The sequence below is a fragment of the Mirounga angustirostris genome, unplaced genomic scaffold (assembly GCF_029215605.1).
Source record: "Mirounga angustirostris isolate CCGP_5_RB_7025 unplaced genomic scaffold, mMirAng1.0.hap1 SCAF_8, whole genome shotgun sequence".
In the NCBI taxonomy this organism is placed as follows: Eukaryota; Metazoa; Chordata; class Mammalia; order Carnivora; family Phocidae; genus Mirounga; species Mirounga angustirostris.
The window spans coordinates 59,328,132-59,351,841 of NW_026991716.1; the positions used below are offsets into that span (position 1 = coordinate 59,328,132).

Consider the following 23,710-nt stretch of genomic DNA (forward strand, 5'->3'; position numbering starts at 1 on the left):
CATTCTCTGTTTTGTCCATTTTTAGAAGAGGCATAAAATTACCCATCTACCTAACAGAGTCATGCCAACTACCTAAAAAATTATTTCTGTGGGAGTATTTTGAAAAACAAGATTCTGCTTTGTTATTTTAAGATATAGCCTCTTGGTTCCTATACCCAGGTATCTAACTATGGAAATGTAACCGAGAACCAATTTGAAGGAAAGAATATCAATTATCCTCTTAAAGTTTAATGATGGATTTCTCTGATTTCTAATATATCTTAATATGTCTTAATTTATTTTATTTTAAATACTTCTTAATATTAATTCAATTTTCTAAAAAAAATATTTTAAATATTTCCTGATACTTCTTTTTTATTATTTTAATTCAATTAGCCAATGTATTTCCTGATATTTCTTAATTTATTATCTAGCTCTCATTCTTGAATTCTTTGGAAATTGTCTTCTAGCCACATATTCTATTCCTGTTTGGTTCTTGGGGAAAATGAAATTAGTGTATTTATAATCAATAGCATTTTTAACCAATGTCCTTCAGGATTTCACCTAATGATGTCTAATTTTAATATTCCTTGTTTCTAACATCCATGCCAGTTCTAGAAATGTCTTTGATAATACAGATTGTAGTCTTTTCCCCAACATTTCTATCTTTTCATAAAGCACCTAACTATGTAGGCACTCAAATAGTTGTTGAGTGAAAGAATACAATTTTGAAGTCTGATCAAATGTCAACAAAACATTTTTTAAAAACCTCAGAAAACAGAAAGATATCATAATGACTGATAATCTGGACTGCTCTTCACTATCTAAACACCTCACAGCTATAATATGCACAAAAAATTTGCATGCAAAATAACTGTAACAACTCCATTTCCAAAAAGTGTAAAAATGAATGAACACATTTAGTAACTCATGCTTCTAGCAAAATACGAACTTAGAATGCATTAAATATAATCTTATTTCAGAAAATGCCTGGTTGCTTCTTAACAGAATTTGTCTATACCACCCATAATCCAGCCAGATGTTAGAATCTTTCTTCTGCCAACAAGTTATACATTAATATCCTTACTTGTTATGCTCTGACAAATGAAATGTCACTTCAAATGCCCAGTTGCGTGGCTTAAAAGATGTATTTTCTCTTTTGAGACACATTAGCAAGTCATTCTAGTTAAGGGTGATATTTAGGAAATTAATAGAAAAAGTGGGTTTTGAGTTTTTGAGCTTAATATTTTTATTAAAATAAATAATTTCACATATAACAAAGGTTCAGTGGATTTCCGTGGGCTATGAGCTTCACAGTATCAGAGACTATTTTTCATTTATCTTTGTAAATTTAGTGCCTAACACATAAGTAATTACTAAATGTTTACTGTTAAAAATTAAACTTTGTTTTTAAGGCATTAAGCTTTGTCTTAGGTTAGTGAGATTTAAGTTAAAAAAAAAAGGCAATATTGCAATTATTTAAATAATAACCTGAATATATTTATGGATAAAGAAATGTTGACTGTCATGATCATACATAACTAACTTTCAAGTACTTCACTAAAAAATTTATTTTCTCCCCACCGAACTGTTCACCAAGCAAGTTAAAGAAAGGGTTCTAGACATCTAGAAACTTGAATTTTGGAGAAGCAACTCTTAACATGAAACGTATTTATAAAATAAATAAATAATGAACCCCAGCTAGGTGCAAAGCAGGAAGTGATTTTAAAACTCATAAGCCATATTTCCTTCTCAAAGAGGTTTGTAATTTCGTACAAGGAATAAACCAATCTGAAAATTAAAATGAAAGTTGATTATTGGTACAGCATGAAATAGAAATTTAGAAAGACAAAACCTGATTATGATTGGTTGATAGTTCATGGAGGTAGTGCCATGGGAGTTGGGCTTGGGGAGGTGCTTTACTGCAGGCATGGATAGAAAAACAGGTGTTTCACATGGAGAAAGATGATAGAAGTGGTACAGTGGTTTGACCATTTCCAAGACAAAAAGTAGTGCATGTTGATCATTGAATGAAAGTAAGACATAACTTGGAGAGTTTTTGAGAAGCAGTCACTCATGGCCTGGGCTAGGGTGGTTTCTGTGGAAATGCAAAGGAAAGTTAGCTAACAAGTAAAGTTAGTATTTACATCACAAAATAGATTGCAGTAATAACTTACCACCTAATCTGATGCACCTGCACATTGAAAAGTCAACACTTGGTAAAATAGCAAATGGATGTGTGTGTGTTTTCACTTATTGATGACTGTGATTTCACATTATTATAACCCTTGATTTCTAGACAAAAACCTCACAACTAATAATTGACTGTCAAGAGTCAGTTTTCAAGTCTATTTGTTTCTTAATGATCCTCTTATATATTTCTGGAAGGGGGAAGAGAAGACGTAAAACTGTTCTTAAGGCAACAGATTTTTGGAAACTTTCTTTCATGTAGCTTTGAGGATGTCTTACTTCCAGAGACTACTGCTTTTTATCAAGGAGCACATTGAAAGGTTCTATGAGAAAAATGTGCCTAAATATGAAAGTCATCTCCAGTCATTTGAGTTTTATACGTGCATACAGTTATTTACCCACCACTTCATTGATAGTATCAATATAAGTATATAGGAAGTGAGCCTGTATTTTCATAAGCCATGTACTGTATGTACATACACGATATTATGCTGCACATTACTTCATTTGATTTCATAACTTGCTTTTCATTGCTTACCCAAAGCAGATCATCTTTTTATTTGGTTATGCTATTTTCCTTGTGTAACTAATGTAGTATATTATTTTTGCCAACTCAGAATCATATGAATATAAATCAACAACCCATGAAGAACTTTTAGTATCCAGAGAGCATAATATGCTTAAGGTTTACCTCAACCTACATTCACCACATAAGAAAATAATAGCAAAACTAATACCTTATTTTTTTCTACATTTGGATGATCCAACTGGCCTTTATTTTCACTAGAAGTAAAGAAGATCAAATCATCATGAAAGGGAACACACATGTTTTGAAAATATCCCACTGTGAGATATGTATGGAACCATAACATTGGTTGTTAAATCTTACCATTGACAACAACCCTAAAACAAAGATGTATTTTTTTTTTCAAACACTTGGCACATAAACATGGCAAAAGAAACTTACTTGGTTAGATAATTGTTTACATGATTCACTTACAAATTCAGATTGTTTTAGGGCAGAAACAGTAGGTCTGAAACATTAAAAAAATACCACCATAGTGTTGTTTTTCCACCTGAGAAAAAGAAACAAATTGTTAGTATGTCTTCTGTCTTACAGGGAATTTAGTTATATCAAGCCATCCTGTTAGTTTTCATTTTTTAAAAGTAGTTTTCCCGATAAATTATATTGACAAATAATCAAAATTTTCATTTGAAATCTTTGGTTATACAAAACTATATAATCAAGTTCTTCTTAAGTACTGTGACCCAGTATTAAGTATCCCAGGGTTAAGTATCAGCACTAATGCTCACATAACATTGATTTTTGATGATGAGTAAAATTGAGTAGAATTGACTACAGTGAAGAATACTGAAATTTAATTTGTATGATACCTATGTTTGAGAGATTTAAATCACATTCCAGCTAATAATATGAAATAGTTCACACAGATGCTAATATCTGCTTTTAAAGATAAGTACTTTGTGTTTAAACTTCAGAAATCATTAAAAATTTAATATGACACTTTTTTTTTAAGATTTTATTTATTTATTTGACAGAGAGAGAGAGTTAGCGAGAGCAGGAACACAAGCAGGGGGAACGGGAGAGGGAGAAGCAGGCTTCCCGCCGAGCAGGGAGCCCCATGCGGGGCTCGATCCCAGGACTCTGGGATCATGACCTGAGCCAAAGGGAGACGCCTAACGACTGAGCCACCCAGGCGCCGCTAATATGACACTTTTAAAATTATTTCAGCAGTGTCTGCCAACATACTCAGACCTGTAAATTTCAAGATTATAGTCCTTGTACAAATAAACTACTTATTCTTAGAAAACAGAGTAAAGGCTATTTTCATGCTGCCATTGAGTTGAAGAAATGTCTTCTTCTAGAACAGGTTAACAAAGTTACTTACTAAAAGAAGTTATAAGGAAAAAAAAAAAAGAAGAGAAGAAGAAGAGGCTGAAAAAAAAGTTGTAGGCATGGAAAAATTTTTTTTGGTATCCTTTTCCCACCCAGTGCCAAAACTACCTTAATGTGACCATCAAAGCCTGCAACTTATTTATGCACGCACATACTCTGACTTAAATGTTCTAAGTGCTAGACACACACACATATACAATTTAAATGATAAATTCAAGAGGACAGAAGCTAAAGCATAATGTTAATAAAAATTACTACTAAATTTCTTTGCTGTTTCAGACCTAGAAAATTTTCAATTATATATAATACTTTAAAATCTGGGTAGTACATAAGAGTCTAGATATAAACTTTCTAAATAGTCAATTTCCAAAATCATTAAATGATATGTGATTAGATGCTTCTTACTAGCATAATGAAACATAGTTTAGGCAGCACATACTACATACATAAATGAATGGAATGAGAGGATGTTGGCAGCAATGGAAAATAATGATGGATTTTACAAGATTAAACCAACTGACATTTTATGAAAATTTCCATTTCCTGCCTTGGATTTCATCCAAACTGACAAAAACAAACACACATTTAGATTTCTCAGATTTCTCTTGGGATGTTCTCTTGGGTAGAATATCTGGAAAGAATTTCTGACAAATCAATCTGTCAGGTGCCACACTTTAATATTTATGTGGGAATTCGCCAGGATGGACAAGAATGTATGCTAGTCTTTTCTCCTTACATAAAATAAAAATTGTGGGTAGAATTAGTGCTTACAAAACACACTGCTCCATTGCACAAAGTTGTAATATTTTAGCAGAAGCTTAAAGATTAATTGGAAAAGGTAAAATTATACATTGCCAAATTTTGACATTGGTTCTGGCAATATCTGCACTATCATTAGAACATGTTTTACTCAATCATCTTTGTTGTGTATTCAAGTCCTAGTCTTAAGGGCCCAACAATTGTCTGGATGTAATAGAAACACCATGATAGCCTGCCCCTTGGGAATACCCTTTCTCCTACCCACCCTCCCCTGAGCCAGAATCAACAACTATCCCATAAATTCGGCTTTTGTTTTATTAAAATTATTTTACAGCAACAGTGCCAGAAGCATGGAACTCTTGCAGAATTCCAAGCATATGAATTTTTCAGAAATGTATTACATGGAGTCTGTCTTTTGTTCAACTTATTTTTTCTCTTCCCCATTGTCACCGAGTTAGGCCCAGATATTTTTGCCTTTCCCAGGAGGTACAACATTAAAGGATTAAATAACAGAAACCTGGAGCCACATCTTTTTAAAACATAACTCTTAAAGGAGAAATCATTGTCTTACATGTGGTTAGAAAAGGGATGAGCAACTGTCTAGGGACAGGGCAGGAGAGAATTAGAATTAAGTCAGCCACCATGTATCTATGAGCTTTTAAAGGACACTAGGGACAACCCCATATTTGGATAAATATTCCATTAAGTGAATGTTTGTTTACCTTAGGAAAACCAGGTTACAGGATTATTCATTCATTCCTCAAGAGTAAGTGCTGAAAATCTCCGGGGTCAGGATGGGGGGTGGGGGCCGGCGGCGGGGTGATTACTACTCAGTAATGGCTGTTATGCAGTCAGGATTCTCTCTGTGAAAAACAACAGTTAACACTGTGGTTGTATTTTTTTTCTGATGTATTGCTTGGAAACATTATCAGAAAAGCTTACACTATTTGTTAATTAAGCTGACTTAAAACCCGATGTGTAATTCTAGTGACTGTTATTATTGTTTCTTGAAACTTTGCTCTTGTTTATAGATTTTTTGACTTGAGTTTAGAAATATTCCAAGTAGATCAGCCTCGCAAATCTAGACTTGTAAATTTAATCAGTAACTTCTAGGTATATGCAGGAACATATTGCATGAGACAATAATGTAATTTGTGAGAAATGTCTACACACAAACTTTCATATACCTTTATTCTGTCTTTAGAATTTGGAATGATGGGAGATCATACAATTAAAAGTCAGCGACCTCGATCTGTTCATGAAAAAAGGGTCCCTCAGGAACAAGCTGATGCTGCTAAATTTATGGCACAAACTGGTAATACGTTAGTTACATTTTTCTATTTATTGTTGTTAATTTAATGAAACCACTGCATGTTTTCATAATCTTTTGCTGCACATTTGTCAGTTTTTGGAGCTGATATTTTTTTGAGCCATTTCTTTTTCGTCACCAGTTAAAGTCCATAAATGAAGTAGCTTTGAGTTGAAAAGCGCACCAAAAAAATGTGTAAGATTTATTTTGCTTTCAGTATGGGACATTTAGGATTTACATATTATTATTTACTCATGTCAATCAACTTCTTAAAATGTTTCCTTAAATTTCTAAAGAAAGTCAACAGTTATTTTGTCAATAATTATTATAGGATTTTTTCAGAACTAGAATTTTAAATAGGACTTTAAATGATGAAATTTAACTTAGCAATAAGATGTCGAGTATTTTTTCAAATGTCATACATCATAGAACTATTAAATGTTAAAATGTATGGAAATTAGAAACATTTTCAGAATTTTTTTTTATTTGAGAGTTTTGCTATATAAGCTAAATAATAAAAAATTGACAGTCTTTATTAGTAAGCTACAATACATCCAAACAATTAAATATCAACAAAAATCACTTTCTGGTTTGTAAAATTTTTAATCCTAAACTAATTAGATTACTTTCAGATACCTCCCTCGGGGGGGGAGAAAAATATATACATATATATATATATATATATGCATATATATATATATGAAACACAATTAAATGCATTCATATGTTGGGTCATCATAATAAATGGCTATAATTCCATCTGTTTACATTGCATGTAGTACATTCTTAGATGAAAATGTATTTAAACTGTGTTATGAACATTTTCAGCTGTCACTGTTATTTCAGGAAATTGCAAACTAACAGTTTTATCTATGTCTTTATAAAGTTTTATACATTCCAATCTGGATGATCTGTTTTACCATTAATACTGAAGTTTCAAGTACTTGATCAGCTTGTTGACATGACATTGACTAATTTTGATGAAATTCTCTTGAAGAATGAATGTTTCCTTTAGTTTATATTTTCTTAGGATATTTATTCTGAACATTAAATTTGGATCTACAACTTAAAAATGCAAATATTCTTAATGGATTGTGCTCTTGGTAATGGGTGAGTAGTAGAGTTTAACACATTAATTGTAAGTAGGTCAAAGAATTCTTCAGAACAGGAAGAATGTTTACAATAAATTCTACATTAAGGACATATTTTTAGCTTTTTAAAATATATATGTTGCAGCCAGACCCAGAAATGAAGAAAACTTGCTTATCTGGATTGCTTTTGGTGCAGCTTCTCATTTAACAAAAGGTGACATATTTTTACTCTTTGCTCGAACGGGTCCAAAAGTGCATTGCCAAGGTCAGGTAAATTTTCAAATTATTGAATGTATGTTTCTCCCTTACACGGAGCAAAAAGTCTCAAGCACTGACCAGAGATTGCAGAATATTTGACTCTAACTAGAGGCACAGGGCATGGGCTGATAACTCAGCCTCCTTCCAGTGCCATCTCACAGGGGCACTTCTGCGAGATCAGAAATGTTCTTCCTTTTTGCACAAGAGGTGGCAGTCATTGGCTTGCTGAAATTTCTTAAAAGTGGGGTCACTTGGGAGTGAAATGGTGAGCCATAGTTTTAAATTCCCAATTATGTGGTAAAATTAGTTGATGCATGAATACTATGCAATTTGGCCAGGAGATTTTATATAAATTCTGTTTTTGTATTTGCCTGTGACATAAACCAAGAGAATTCAGTTCTCAGCCAAAACCTTTTCTGCAAATTCAAATCACAAGGAACATGATGTTTTCTTAGTGAGAAGTTACTAATTTCTGTTTTCATTTACTGGTTCTTTTTCAAGCATTGTTTTGTACCTAAAATATAATAACACATGATTTGGTAAAGTAGGTGAAACACTTATTAAATAGATCCATGAGGAGCATTAAAACCATTTCTTTATATTGTTAACAATAATTCAGAAAAGGCAATGAAAAATGAAAGTTCTGAAAATATCAATTGGGTGCTTGAATTGATGCAAATAAATATTTATTATTTAAAGCAAAAATAGTTTAGGTAAATATAAAAACACATATAATACTTATTTTAAATGCAAATTACTACAATACGGATAAAAGACTGGGAAACTGCATTATTTTAAGTAGTTTTTAAAATATGTAATTTGACACCAGGCAGTTATAAAGTTAAAAAGAGAGGCTGGTTTTTTTTCCCTTCAGTATTTTCTGAGAGTATACTTTCTTTAGGTGTTAAGGTAGTTAGTCTCAATAAGTGCAACTAAGTAATAAAATCTTAGAAAAGCTAAGGTTTACTTATTAAACTTTTCTATTGGTCTTTCAAATCAGGAAATTGGTGTTACATATAAACAATGAGAAACATTTGCTAACGTTAATTTGAGAATGAAGAAAAGCACAATAGAGGTAAAATTGAATGATGGAAGACATTATAATATGTGTTTTATATTAGTCATGAGGGAAAACAAAGCAAAACCTATAAGCCTTTTTTTTTTTAAGATTTTTTTTATTTATTTATTTGAGACAGAGAGAATGAGAGAGAGAGAGCACATGAGAGGGGGGAGGGTCAGAGGCAGAAGCAGGCTCCCTGCCGAGCAGGGAGTCCGATGCGGGACTCGATCCAGGGACTCGATCCAGGGACTCCAGGATCATGACCTGAGCCGAAGGCAGTCGCTTAACCAACTGAGCCACCCAGGTGCCCCCTATAAGCCTTTATAATTAAGAATTACTTCTCAAAATGAATAAGCTGGCCTCTTCAACCAATATGATCAGTAAACCCTCTATCTGAAAAGCAAGCTTTCTATAAAGTAATAACATGAGTGGAAATTGTTTTTAAAAGAGTAACGTTTGGTAAAATAATGTTACTTTATCAAAATAACTTAATCATTTTGGCCAGTTCAATCATTGAGATAAGCTAGTTTAAATATAAATAGTGTTCCAATAGCCTAGGACACAATTTATATTTATGGTAAAGAGAAATGAAATGAAGTGGTAAGATACAGATACTTAATATAGACATCCAAATTAAATGCCAAAAGATGCCTTTAAGACAATTTAATTGCACTTCCTAGTGCTTTTTAACATCATAGTCATCAAATGATCTTATAAACATGTTTAGAAAAGTGGTCCTGTATTCCAGTGGGGAAAATAGCCTATATTAGTAAAGGATAGCATGTTATCCTATCTAAAACAGAAATATAAAATTAGAAGTATGTTTCTAGTTTAATGATTTTAACATACTAGCAAAAATTTATATTAATATTTTTTACAATTTAAAATGCACTCTCATACATTATCTCATTTAATCCTCACACATGCATTTTGAGGTAGATGTATTACCCATTTTATTGAGAGGTTCCGAGAAATAAAGTGACTTTCTCAAGGTCACAGAACTAATATTCAGTAGCTTCGCATCAAACACAGGTCCTCTGATTTTAATTACAGTGCTTTTCCAATCCGCTTTCATGTTTCGTGTCAGGATAAATAGTCTTAAAAGTGCCTCAGATACTGAAGCGTTCTATGCCATGTTTATGTGCCTTCTCTGTTACAAGTTAAGGAACCAGAGTAGTTCGTGCTATTTCCAAAGACACACATATTAAAAACAGTATACTTTGTATTGTACTTAACTATTCTAATGTCAGTGAGTTTTTAAAAATATACATCTCTTTCTTATAAAGTATATGAGCTATTTCTCACAGTCACCCAAAGTGCTGGACCAGAATAGTCTTCACGCTTTTCTGAATTAAGAAGTGGCAGCATGGAAATCATTATTAGTGCAAATGTTACCTGAAACTATACCATTTGAGGTATAATGAGGTCATTTTGGTAGGTAGGCTGGTATTTGAGTGGCAAAATTTGATTCATAATGTGAAAGCCAATATGTATTTTATTCATTTATTTATTTTGTTTTTGATCAACAAAATGAACCATAAATTTGAGCCAGTGAAGAAGGCCAATTCTGAGCACTAATTATCAATCTCTTAGGATCTACGCATCACTGCTTAGCCTGTTGAACATCATTACAGTATACATTCAGAAGCAACCCAGATTTTTAAATATTTGTGCAGAAATACATTTAAAAATAGATCTTGATCCTGATTCATTGCTCAATTTAATAAAAAACATTTTTAATGCCATCATAACAATGCAAAGGTAAGAGAAGGACTGCTTTTGTGGAAAAATATAACACTTTTATGCATAACCTTTATCACTTTTATAGAATTTACATTGTTCAAGGTTTTCCAGCTCTTAATTAATAACATACAACCATAATATTTCTACTCCACTTACTCTCATCACAGCAAGGGTTGAAATATCAAAAGAAAAAGCTTTGCATTATATTTTTCCTAACTTTATGCTTAAATTCTTCATCCCTAAATGTATATGTTCATATATACATATATGTGTGGATATTTTTTTGACCATTGCCATATTATTGGGTTCTAGAATAATGATTTTTAATTTTTAGAGTATTCTTTAATATAAAAGAACAAATTATGCAACCTGCCTTTAAATGTAATTCAAATGGTTATCCAATAACATTTTTATGAAGTACTTAAATACAAATTGGTGAAGGCAAAAAGACTAAAATAATCAAGGGAAATCTATAGAGGACTTTCAGGACAAACACTGATCCAACACTGAAAAAAAGTCCTATTTAATGTAATACATCATCCCAGTAACCACTGTCTGTGCCCTTATGATATATATCTAGTCATAAATGCCTTATAATCTATGCCTCTGGGTGCATAATGCATCCCAATATAAGACCAGATCTTTATAATGGTGCAACCCAAATTGTGGTTGGTGGACCTATGCTTATCTGTGAACTACTTTTTATGGGCCCCTGAGGAGATAAGAAGCTTATACCAGAAAATAAATTCAACTACTTTATCAAGCACATGTTTTATTTCAGCTAACTTTTTTGTTTGTTTGGAAAAAAGAAATTCTCAGTGAAGAAATCAGCAAATTGAGTTACATTCTGGTTCAACCTCCTTCTGTCCTGGAGTACCAGCCTATGGACCAGCTATCTTGAGTAGCCCTGCAAGGAATGTCTAAGTCATTTACTAACCTTTCAAAAGAAAAAAAAAGATGGGCAAACAGATCATTATATTCTTTTTTTTTTTTTGAATTCTGTTTCAAAGGCAAAGTCTAAACAGAACTTATATGATATAAATTGTTCCTTGGTTTATATAATCAGTGATGCAAAGTATTCAGAAACAATTCACCTGCAAACCTTTCCCACAACCAAATAACTAACTTAAGTTCTTCCTGCCAGCAGGTAAATGGCCCAATTTTGTATTTAGGGAAAAGCAACTGCAAGTTTTCAAATCAGTTTTAAAAATCTATCCTGAACATGATGTCAGAATAGAATCAGAAGTCCATTGTGATGGTCTTAGAAATTCTTGACTTTAAGTCTTTTTGGTACATGACTTAGATAATAATAGAAACCAGACGTAATTTTAGTGTGATGCTTCCTCTGAGACAATTAATGGAATTCAGACATTCCTTGGCTTTTTAGGGCCTTATTTTGAATAAATTAATAGAAATCATAGAGAAATTTTCCTTCATTTTGAGTAAAACTCACTCTTCTAGATCATGAAGAAAATTCTGAGCAGGTTTTGAAACAAATGATCACAAAATAAATAGCTGTCATAGGATGAAAAAGTAAGAACTGCACTAGGAATCAATTATAAATAAGTGACAGTGTTTAACACTATAAAAATTAGATATGCCCAAACTCCCAGGGCTCCACCTCATCCAGCATGAGAAAGGAGGCTACACAATAAAGGATTAGGGAAGAACCCATCAATACATTCCTGCTCACCAAAGCCGGAGTAAGTTTAGCAATACATTTTGCTTCCTCTCCCGTCCGAAGGACAAAGCCTCAGATTGGCTTGAAAAGAATCCCTTCAGCAATCATTGTTGTTGGTAAATGCTGACTGGTCCCTTCATAGTGTCTACAGTACAGTGTCTTTGTGAAGAGTAGTTTTGCTAACAAGGTTATAACCAACTTGGACCTCACACCAGTGTCATATGTATCTCCCTTTAAATGTATTTTTCTCTGAGATGTTTTCTTGTGCCTTTTGATGTAATGTCATGTTTTTACATTTAAATTATCTTGCATGTCATAACGTCAGTTTGGTCTGATGCTTAGTAGGTGAATATTCAAAGCAGTATTTCATGTTTATTTGTTGTCTTGCATACAGGTGAATCTGGTGTGGAAGAGTGGTCCCAGTGGAGCACGTGCTCAGTTACTTGTGGTCAAGGGTCGCAGGTGCGAACCAGAACTTGTGTATCACCTTACGGGACACACTGCAGCGGCCCGTTAAGAGAATCAAGGGTTTGCAATAACACTGCCCTCTGTCCAGGTAGTGTTAGCAGCAACTACAACTGTGGATGTTATTGAATTGTGTCATGCTACGCATTTGGGAAGATTTGTTATTTTCATATGAAATGGGTAGAGACATTTTGATTAAAGTGGATAAGTTTAACTCATTTTCAACACTGAAATTTTGTCATATATGGGATGATTTCTGCTCTCAGAGCAGTCAGGAAATTACATAAGTGACTCCCCTAATGAATTTTCTTGAGAAATTTCTGTATCTGCTTCTAATAATATTTATGATTATAACAGCTTTCCTTATTTCAGGTGGCAAAATGTCCAACTGAATGTTTGAGGAAACGTAACCTTGCAGACATACTGGAAATGGGATCTGTACTCATTGTTTAAGGCAGCGGTTGATGCAGTCTTTAGTCAGTTGTTTTACTTACTTATCAAAGAAAATAGTTCCCCTGACCAAAGGACATTCTGTTAATTTATTTCATTCAAGTGACTATCCTCATCCGAGCCATCCAGTGCATTGTAAACTTTAAAGTCATTAATGGGGAAAAAATCTTCAATGTCAAATGGAGCACAGCACAGTATCTTGCCCGGGTAGGGTGAGATTTTCCGGCTGTCATCATTTTGTTCTCATTGGAGGCCTGCATGCATATTACAGGCATTTCTCCTTAAGTTACTGATTTTCATGTAAAAAGGAGTACTAAAAGGAATTTGGGCTTTCTTTCAAGAAGTCTAAAGCATATGATATTGTGTATCTCCAGGTTTATATTTTTGTTCAACTATTTGGTGGATGGGTGATACAAACTTATTGACCATTGCCGTTGACACTGGACTTGCATCCACCGGGGGCCTCCAAAAGGGGGCAGGCATAAGGAGAGGGAAGGGCACTGCAGCAGCTTTTCGTCTGCTAAATTGTGCGTAAAAGTTTTCTGATGATTTCCATTTCCAGAGATGGCTGATTTTGCAATTGCTAAAAGTAAGAGTAGAGAGTGGGTGGCATGGGGGAAGGGCAGGGATAATCCCAATTTCCCAGCAGAATGAGCAAGGGCAACCCATTAAAAGACAGTGTGAAGGAGTTGTTGTTTAATGGGTACAGGGTTTTGATTTGCAAAATGAGTAAATTCTGGAGACCTGTTTTACAACAATGGGAATATATTTAACACTAAATAGTCTAGATGATAAGTTTTCTGTTGTGTATTTTTTATCACAATAAAAGAAAAGACAATCTGGGTCTTGTGGGCAGTGGTGGGCAGAATGTGGAGGAGAGCTGATGCATGAGATGGGAAATCCCTTTATAATGGAATTGGGAGATACAGAGTAGCAGATTAAGGTAGAAGTAAAAGCTAAACAGGGCAGAAAACTATGAGGAAGGGAAGACAGAATTAGCAGGAAGCAGCAATAATTTCCACTGAAAGCAAGAAAAATCAAGTCAGCGTGAGTCAGTGGGAATTAAACTAGATGAGAAGGAACATCAAGTGAAAAAAAAAAATCAGAGGGAAAGAGTGCTTACAGAGGTCTTGGAAGGGGAGGGCAATGAAAAAAGATGACAAAAGCAGTGGTTAGAGAGCAAGCAGACTCTAGGTCTGTTAGGCAAGAGAAAATGAGCTGAAAGTTTTCTGAATTACCAAATTTCTAAATTTTGTAGCTAAAATTGCCTCATGAGTAAATGGTTGTGGATTTCCAGCTGGGTGTGGGGAGAGTACATTGTCTCATATTTAAAGCTGGCCCTTGGTTACAATATCAAGCTTCCTATCCTGGGCAATGAGAAAAGTGTCAATAGAGAAGGAAGCTGTGCTTGAAATATACATTTGTCTTGTCAGCATCCTTCTGAAAAATCAAGTTCCCTTCAACATACATGGGTAGAATCTAATGGCAAATGGATCCCCAAGTGGAAGTCTGAGAGGGTGCTGAAGTGTTCTCTGCAATCCTCCGTTCAGTCCTTACATTCCAGCCACTTGTTACGCACATTCGTATGGTTGACATTTGGAAACCTCCATCTTTCTGCCAGAGACTGCTGATTAATCCCGTCACTGGGCAAGGAGAGCATCTGTAGTGGGACCAGAGTGCTCTCCCTTTCACTCTGTGTCTGACGTTTAGAAAACTGAATAATATTGTGATTGTGAGGTTTGTCCTCAATTTCTTAAACCTCCTACCATTATACCTACTGAAGAAATACACACTAATCATGAGTTCCTCTTGACCTTCGGATACTATAGGTTTGTCTTTCTAAATTTGGTTAAATAGTACTGACGATAAGAAAAAATGTGTCTTTTAATCATTGTTATAGTTCAGATGTTGAATTTAAGAGAATGGAGAGTTTTGTTGATTTCTTTTTAATTTTTTTAAAACTGAGCACTAATTTAGCAACTTTGTTATTTTAAAAAATGTAGAATAAATATTTCACTATAGGAAGTTAGGATACCTTTTAGATGGTTATTGTATTTGTTATGAAATACTTTGTGTTCAATATTTTGTTCAGTTACTTGCCATGCTGATAAATATGTACTTTTTTTGATATAATATATCATGAAAACAATAACCAAAAGTGAATTAAAAAACTTAAATAGTACCTAAACAGTGTAAATATCTTTCTAAAATAATACTTTAAATTCCCAAGAAGAAAATTAGCTCAGAAATCAATAACCTAGTTGTCACACTGTGGATATTCAAATGTGTTTGGCATTTAATTAATGAAAATGACACAAGGACAAAATGAATGTCAAAGCCACTTTCCGTAAAATATATGGAATGATAGAATTTGAGCTTATATTTATTTACCCTAGTAAAGCCTAGTCAATATTGTTATAAATTAGTTGCCTTTCACCCGTATTATTCTAATTTCAAAAGAAGGGTTTTCTTAATTAAATTGCATAATAACGTGTTACTTCTGATATGGATCCTAAGACATCCAGCCTTTTGCAAATTGTTACTTTGATATTATAGTCTCTTCAAGAATTCTTACTACTCAGAGCAGAAAATGATAGGGTTAAATAGCAAGTAAACTGAGAAATTAGAGAGCTACATTAAATTGTGTATTTACTGTCCTGGTTTCTGACTTACAGTTTTATGATCTCTTCCAGGGTTTCTCAACCTCGGTACTATTGACATTTTGACATGGATAAATCTTTGTTGTGGGAGGCTGGCCTGAGCATTCTTGGATGCCAGTAGCATCCCTCCTTCCCCTGAGCTGTGAAAATCAAAAATTTCTCTGGACATTGCCAAATGTCCTCTGGGGGGCAAAATTGCCCATGGTTGAGAACCACTGGTCTACTCTATATTTCTTCTAATCCTTTAGAAGTTGATTTGGGCTAAGGAATGGTTTCGATTTTTTTTTTTAAGTAAATGTCACAGTATCCACATATATATATTTCTTAAGAAAAAAACCTTTCACTTAAAGGAGTTATTTTATACATCCCAATGTAAATTATAAGGTATTTTGTATGCTTATTTCAAAATCTGGTAGTAACATAATTTGTATATTGTGTATTCCTCATTTCATCTTTAGACAGCACAGAGTAGGGATGTGGTACTGTTACAGCTAGTGTCTAAGTAAAGAAGAAAACTATAAAAGTGCATTAATTCGATTTGTTTTTTGGTTTTATCAGGCACATTTTCCAAATGAACTAGATTATTTACAGATTTTCATACTTTACTGAAAGGTAAAAGAATTTATATAAAATTTGCCGCTAAAGTAAAAATATCTTTATTCTTTAACATAAATCTTATGAATAGCATCTATAAAATTATAAGATGTTTTATAGTTTTCAACTAATTCAATAATATCTAAAATAAAATATTATTAATAATTTTGTTTCTTTTTCAAAAAAAGGAGTATTTTTTTTTTTAAATGATGTGGAGGAGGCATGAAATTTCACCGTGGAACAATAGAGTGTTAAAAAGTAGGGAGTAACATACTTTTCAGAGGACTCCAGCTTCATGATTTAACTAAACTGTCAAGATTAATCAACACTTCTTTGAGATTAATAGAGAAAAATCTGCCAATTTAGCAGCCTTTTTTCAGGCTTTGTTCAAAGAATACAGAGCAGTGTGATTTGATTGAGGAGAAAATTAACAGAACCAGCCATATGAATGCAATATGGTCTTTTAACACTTTATATAGACAACAGGGGAAGAAAAGTTTGTTTTTAAATGGAGAAATTTTGGTAATTAAAAATAAATGCAAAAATTAAAGATATGTGTTTTATATGACAAAATACATTCATATATAATATTTTAAAAATATTTTCCTATCATTGATCATATATACCTATATGTAAATATAGATATGTGCGTATTTTTTTTTCCTTAGAGTTAAATAGAGACTCATTATTTAATCTTATGCCAATAGATACAAAGTGGCTTTGGTTTTCCAAACTTAAATGAGAAAAATATAAACATATTAATTTCTTTCACTCTCTTACTTTTTTTCTATGTAATATTTTAAAAATATATTTTCCAGCAACTTTCTCAGAAACCTGAAGAATTTTTCACTGAGTATTACACAAATTTGGCTAACTTTTTCAATATTTCAATATATTTTCACAACCAGCTGGGGCAAATCAATAGCATAAATAGAAGAAAATGGGGTGTCTCATAATTAAGGTATCATATACGTGTTTTTAAAGAAACAACTTGGTTTGCATATACATGCAAAACATTCTAGATATACTGTATTTACTCGCATAACTCCTCTGACACTTAATATGGATTCTGCTTACGACTACCTATGTCAAGGAGAAAGTGAAATCTTTTTCATCATCCATTCTAAATTTCTACTCCCCCTCCTCATTCTAGTGGGTGTCCTATCAGACTTCTGCTCATGAACTTCTAAAAGCATACCAAGACCAGAGGTTCAACATCAAGACAGGAGCTTTTGAGCCAAAGAGCACATTTTGCCCAGCTTCTTTTTATTTGTATTATCCACGGAGTGCTATTCCTTACTATCCCAAATATTAAAATTTGGGATGAGACTGGTGATTGATTGTGGCAAAGAAGGGATCTAAACTCTGAATTCTAATGGGCTTTATGCAAAAGATGTCAATATGTATTCACATGGCTTTTATGGAGGAACACAACTTACGTTAATATTTCCGATTAGTTTGAATCCATCATAATGGCATAATTGAAGTATTGGCATATGTATACTTATGTTAGGAGTAATCCTAATTAGATCATTTGCTTTCTCTAAAAACCTTTATTTATTAGGAGGATTTCCAGTGCATCAAGTTATTGCAAGAAGAAAGAAATCTTCATATTTGCCACTCATTTTAAAAGAGGGCAAAGAGGAGAATTTTATGCGAGTAGATAGAGTTTTTGAAATTTTCGTCTTATTCAAAGACAGTGACTTTGAACACCCATATGTTTTAAATGGCAAAAATATATTTATTTTCTAAAATGTGAAGTTAATAAGCTATTTAAAATATGGACCATTAACTTTCAGATTTTTTTTTAATTTTTTGACATCAAAGTCATTAGTCCTGAAATTTTAAGAATTACGTTGGCCCTTATATATTTAAATGCAAATTTAACTCTAGAAGATCATATCTGTTATAAGAAATTTAGTTTTCTATACTACCTTTTAAGTTTATATTATTTGTATTTAAAAATAAATCATGACTATTTTACTGTGAGGAAGAGAGGTGCATTTCCATTAAAAAAGAAAACATTTAAAGTTTATGACAACTGTTCTAATACGGAAAAAAGTACATGTCATTTTGTGTCATTTTAATAAATTTTCAAATTAACCTTTGATTTTTTTGGCAAATAAGAATGTTAACTGAGCTTTTAAAATATCTTCATACTGTCTATTTGATGATTTTTTTTCTTTATAATTAAGAAAAAGAATCTTTGACTTTACCTCTCTGCTTTTGTTGTTGAAGCTTCTTTGCTTTATTACAGTACATGGAGTTTGGGAGGAGTGGTCACCATGGAGTTTATGTTCATTTACATGTGGTCGAGGCCAAAGAACAAGAACAAGGTCATGCACACCTCCTCAGTATGGAGGAAGGCCGTGTGAAGGACCTGAAACACATCATAAACCTTGTAATATTGCTCTGTGCCCAGGTGAGCATATTCTGCATTTGGTGAACTTTGTATTTGTGTCCTTTATATGTGGTCCCTGGTATATGTAGGAAATATTACGAGTACAACCTTTATTCAGTCACACTGGAAAATGTGTCCTTTGGTTACTATTTCTTGCTTAAGACTGGGTACTTTCCTTGATTCTATCATATGCAATGGTTTATGATATTTCCTTGACTGAGTACCAAAGCTCACCTTTCTTTGGTTTCTATAAATATGTATATTAATTCTTTCCACTAAGATTTTATCTATACTCAGTTTTCCCTCCTGGAAGAATTATAAGGAGCCCCAAAGACTTAAGATTGACTATTGCCTTGATACTCTAACTAGAGAAACTGTTTTAGAGTCAGTCCTTCTGATGTCATTGTCTCACACTCATTCAGTTAAGGAGTGGGGATTCACCACTGATCAAGTATGGAAATGATAGATATTTGTAAGGAATACAGACTTTATAGATTCACTCTTAGATGCATAAGATGGTTAGCTCATAAATGACACATAACTTCATGTGATTATGAAGACTATATGGTCTGTTCGGAGAGTATATTTATAATCCTAAATTTTAGTTTCCTTTAAAATGTTTCAATGCTATTTTACCTGAACTTGATAACTTCACGCATTATTATAGAGAGAAGTCTTTATAATGCTGTTATTTAGGTTGTTGAAACATTCAGACATAAAACAAATACCTAAGAAATGAAAAAGACTGATCTTATTCAAGGGGCTTGCAACTTAAGAGAGAAAATACACACATAGAAATGATAGAATCTCCCAGGAACTGGCCAAGGCACATTCTAGAGGTAGAGATAGACATGAGTGGGAAATGGCAAAGGCTAGAATGGCAAAGACCAGTATGAGTAACCGTTGATCTACTCCTTGGGAGACTTTTTCACTGGCCCATTCTGCATGCAAGCAGCGTAGCTGAGATCCTGGCAAAGTGCTCCAAACATGTTGTCCAGCTCACATTCAGTCCCATTTGTACTCTCAATTCCCCAAGGTAATATCTTATGTCATGAAGCAATGATTCCGTTTCTCTGGAAATTTTAAGTATCTAAAACATCTTGAGACTGTGAAAATCCCCCAAAATGTAGATAAGCAACAGTCATCTCACGAGCTTGGTCCCTTTTACTTTGGAGAAAGACTACTAGGTTCCTATATCAGGAATATACTTTTAAAGATGTAGTAGTTATATTTACTCCTAGAATTTATAAATTCTATGAATTATGAATATAACTTGTATAATTCAATATTCATGTAACTATGAATATTAGGGAGTCAAAATTATGAGTCCTTATTTGCAAATCACTCCCAGAAAATCTATTTATGAAGTCAATTATGTTCTGTTATTTCTATCTCTCTATTAACATACAGACAAGCACATAGACACACACACATATATATATTAATGTCCTGTCTTTTTTACAAAGATTTGGGCAAGCTTATACAAGTTTTAGAGTTTTTTTAACTGCTGAGCTGTGACATTTACAGAGAGTCAAATATAGTTCATTCTTATTTGTCCGTGGAATGTGCAAAAATAGATAATGTGGGGAAAGGAGAAAAATAATAGCTAACTATAGAATCTCTTTTAATATGTTAGTTTTTATTACTTCTTTTATCTCGGCTAATCCCCATTGGTATAAAGATAAGAATGGCACTGATCAGTTAAAATGTTATCAACCATGTTTCTCGTAGTCTACTTTCCATGAACTTTCTAGGAGTAAAATGCTTGGGAATCAAGAGATAGGGGTGTGAAGTTGTTAGAATTCAGATAAAACTCATTTTTCTAAGTTGATATAATTGTTGTTTTATCACTGCAGTAGTAACCACATGTGTTTTCAAGCTAGTTGTGTTTTACAGTATTACGCTGTCATTGGAATCACTCTAAGACCGTTAAACTTAGGTCTTTCTTTTGTGTAGGTCTTTCTTTAATTTTGGAAATTTATGCTTATATTATTTGTAAAACTGGCCTAGCTCATATTCTCTCATAGGTGAGCATTATGGATATATATTGGGTACTTAATTATATGTTGTTTCTGACTGTTATTTCCATTCTTGAATTTAGTTGCATCACAAAAGATATAAAACTCTTACCATGTTGTATCCCAATTTCCTTACTATTTCAAAGGGAATTCTAATGGGTATGATTTAAAAAAATAAAGAAAGGTTTTATACTTTACCAAACATTTTGACATTATGCTTTTGAAATATGTAAGATTTATTCGGTGCAAACATTTGGAATTCTCCTTAAAACTAACAGTCTTATAGCTAAACTCAGGTGCCTTCACTATATATAAAAGCATCATCATGTGTCGACAAGATGTAAGATACTACTGAGAAGAATATATAGTCCCTGATCTCAAGAAATTTGTAATCTCTTCAGAGGATTTAGACATAAGCATGTAAAAAGTTGAATGCAGTTCTGATAAACACATATAGACACTCCACTTCAGTGAGTGGGGATAATTTGAGAACTCAGTGATTTCAGCCTACATTTCTTATAGCCATCCAGCCTGTGATCTCGGAGACATCATCTTAAGGTATAAAAATGTGATAGGCACTATATCAGTAATGAAAAAAACGGGCCAAGACCTATACACTTGGTTCCCCTTGGCTAGGCTGATTGTGAGGTGGAGACCAGAGGAGAACAGAAGAAACAATTAACAACAAATTTGGTCTCAACTCACCAACTTTGCAAGCTCTGACCATGAGCCTTGTGGTAATGGGCAGTGATATTTTAGTGTGGGATCACGTTGGAACAGCAGAACAGCATCCAGCATCATACTTTTAAGAAATACATATAACCACCGTAATGAAATGGATGCTACGTGGGACTGATATGTATTGTTCACATCAAATAATGAAATGTTTTATTTATGCAAATCTTGACATCAACTTAAGAGTAGATGACATCCTACTTTCATCATGTACTTTCCTTAGTCATGTCCAACTTTCTCTCACTTCTTTTGAGGTGAGGGAAAGCTATCTGCCTGGGATCCATATAAGGAGAGAGGAAAGAAAGGAAAGGGTAGATAGGTATTTCCTAGTATGAGTTATCAGTTCCTAATGTGTATCATGTCTAAGAACCGATACCAGTGTTGATGGAGGGAAGTGGGCGAGAGATATAGAGCAACATGAGGGATCCACTATGACTCATTCACTAATTATAAATATAATGTTACCCCATTTTCCTCCCTTTCTCATCTACACCAGTAATTAAATGTGATATTATGGAAGGGTGTGTGTAGGTATGTGTATGTCCAATGGTCCTTGTGGTCTGTTTTTCTTATTTCCCCAAACTTAGAATTTCTGGCAGTCCATGTTTTCTCTTTTCTCTGAACTTTCATTGCAATCCCTAATCAAACATCAAATTCACCATAGTATTAATTAGTATATGAGGAAATTCTCTTTCATTGCCTGTTTATCTCTCTGTGCAACTTTGTACTAACAGTATCCAATACATTACTATTGAATGGATTTTCCTAATGGACATATCCAAATTTTTAGTTCTCATCCCCCCAAAAAATTACAGGACATTTTCTGGGTATATTTAATAATACATTTATGTGGTGTAGTGGAACTTGGACTTCCACAAGAGAACACTTATTTAAATTTAGGTATCACCTTTTAATATGTGTGTTCCTCCTCTGATTCTAATCTCTTCATCTGTAAAATGGGGACAATAGCACACCTACTTCACAGGACTGTGAGAGGACCTTGTGAGATGCTGTAAGGGAAATAACTTGGTAAACAGCAAATGGTGTATGAGTATCAGTATTATTATTATGTCAGCGCCCTATAGCCAAAGTCCATCGGGATGACACTTGTACTTGAGCAAGTTGGATTCATTACTCTTGGCATTGAGGGAAAATTAACATAGGAAACTGTGGGGCATCTCAGTTAGAGGGTGTTAGAAAGACTTATTAAGGGTTTGGACTTGTTTTGGGTGATTTCAAGGAGGGTTTTAGGAAGTGGAGCTTTGCTCTGGATTTAAGAATGTCTAGATGGGGGAAGAAAATCTATGACTGGGTATTTTAATGAATTATCCAGGAGGAGGGAAAACTTGCTATAATTGGTGAACAAGTGTCAGTCACTCATATTAGCTGAGAGAAGAGAACATTTGGAATTTTGTGGGTTGTGCTGTGACCGTGTTTCACTTTATCTCACTTTATCACAGTCTCAGAGTGACCTTGTCTGTTGTTAATGTTCTCTGTGATGGTCTTAGATCCAACAGGAGATGGCATAGCCTCACTGTGAGCACCAAGCAAGCAGCTAACAGCACTGAGTCTAGCTGTATCAGACCAGTTCCTGGATATCACCTTAATGGTGACTCCTCATCTAGGGTGATTTAATCACTTTACCTGTTTTTGTTTTCAGTGTTTTTGATTTTTATTAATATTCAAATGGAGAAAGAAAAGTGTTAGACATGATGGAATATTTACATTTTCTAGGTAGGCCCTCTCTTAAAATTATATAGATGTATATCCCCGAAATAAAATTGATATAGCCTTTTCCAAAATTAAGTTCTTTAGAGAAAGTAAATCTTAAATTCTTAATTCAAAGCCTCAAGGTTTATAGTAATTTTCTTTGTAGTATGTTACTTTAGAGTAATATATATATATATATATATATATTTTTTTTTTTTTTTTTTTTTCCTGCTAGTTGAAAGATGGAAGGAACCAATGATTCAAGTTTGGTCCTCTTTGTTTCAGTTTTGACAGTTCTTATTCTGATACAATTGGTGTAGTAAAGTGCAAATAATATAGAGCATAGGGATAAGTAGTAATTGAGTGACAGATTGAAGACTAAAAGAAATGAAAGAATTATTGACAAATTAGTTTTCATTTATAGGCTGCAATAAATATAAATGAGTTTAATGATTCAGTGGCAAACACAGTGGTCTGGAATTCAGAAGACACAGATTAATGTTCAGTCCCAATCTTTAATTATCAATATTTACTTAAGCAACCTATTCATCTTCTCTGTGCAATTTTCTCATTTGTAAAAATGGAGCCAGCATCCATTACCCTATCTCAGAGGATTGTTACGTGATTAAAATTAGGTGAAAGAATCTTGAAAAGTAAAAAACAACATAAAGTGGACGATATTTATCATG

The 23,710-nt window shown here is 33.4% G+C and overlaps 1 protein-coding gene across 1 annotated transcript in view; it reads left to right on the top strand.

The window, feature by feature from the left end:
• ADGRB3 (adhesion G protein-coupled receptor B3) overlaps positions 1-23,710 on the top strand; it is a 707,437-nt gene that overhangs the window by 270,561 nt on the left and 413,166 nt on the right. The window contains exons 4-6 of the mRNA XM_045867061.3: positions 6,051-6,161; positions 12,383-12,544; positions 18,415-18,579. Of these exons, the coding sequence (XP_045723017.2) occupies positions 6,051-6,161; positions 12,383-12,544; positions 18,415-18,579 (438 nt within the window). The remainder of the gene's footprint in view (positions 1-6,050; positions 6,162-12,382; positions 12,545-18,414; positions 18,580-23,710) is intronic.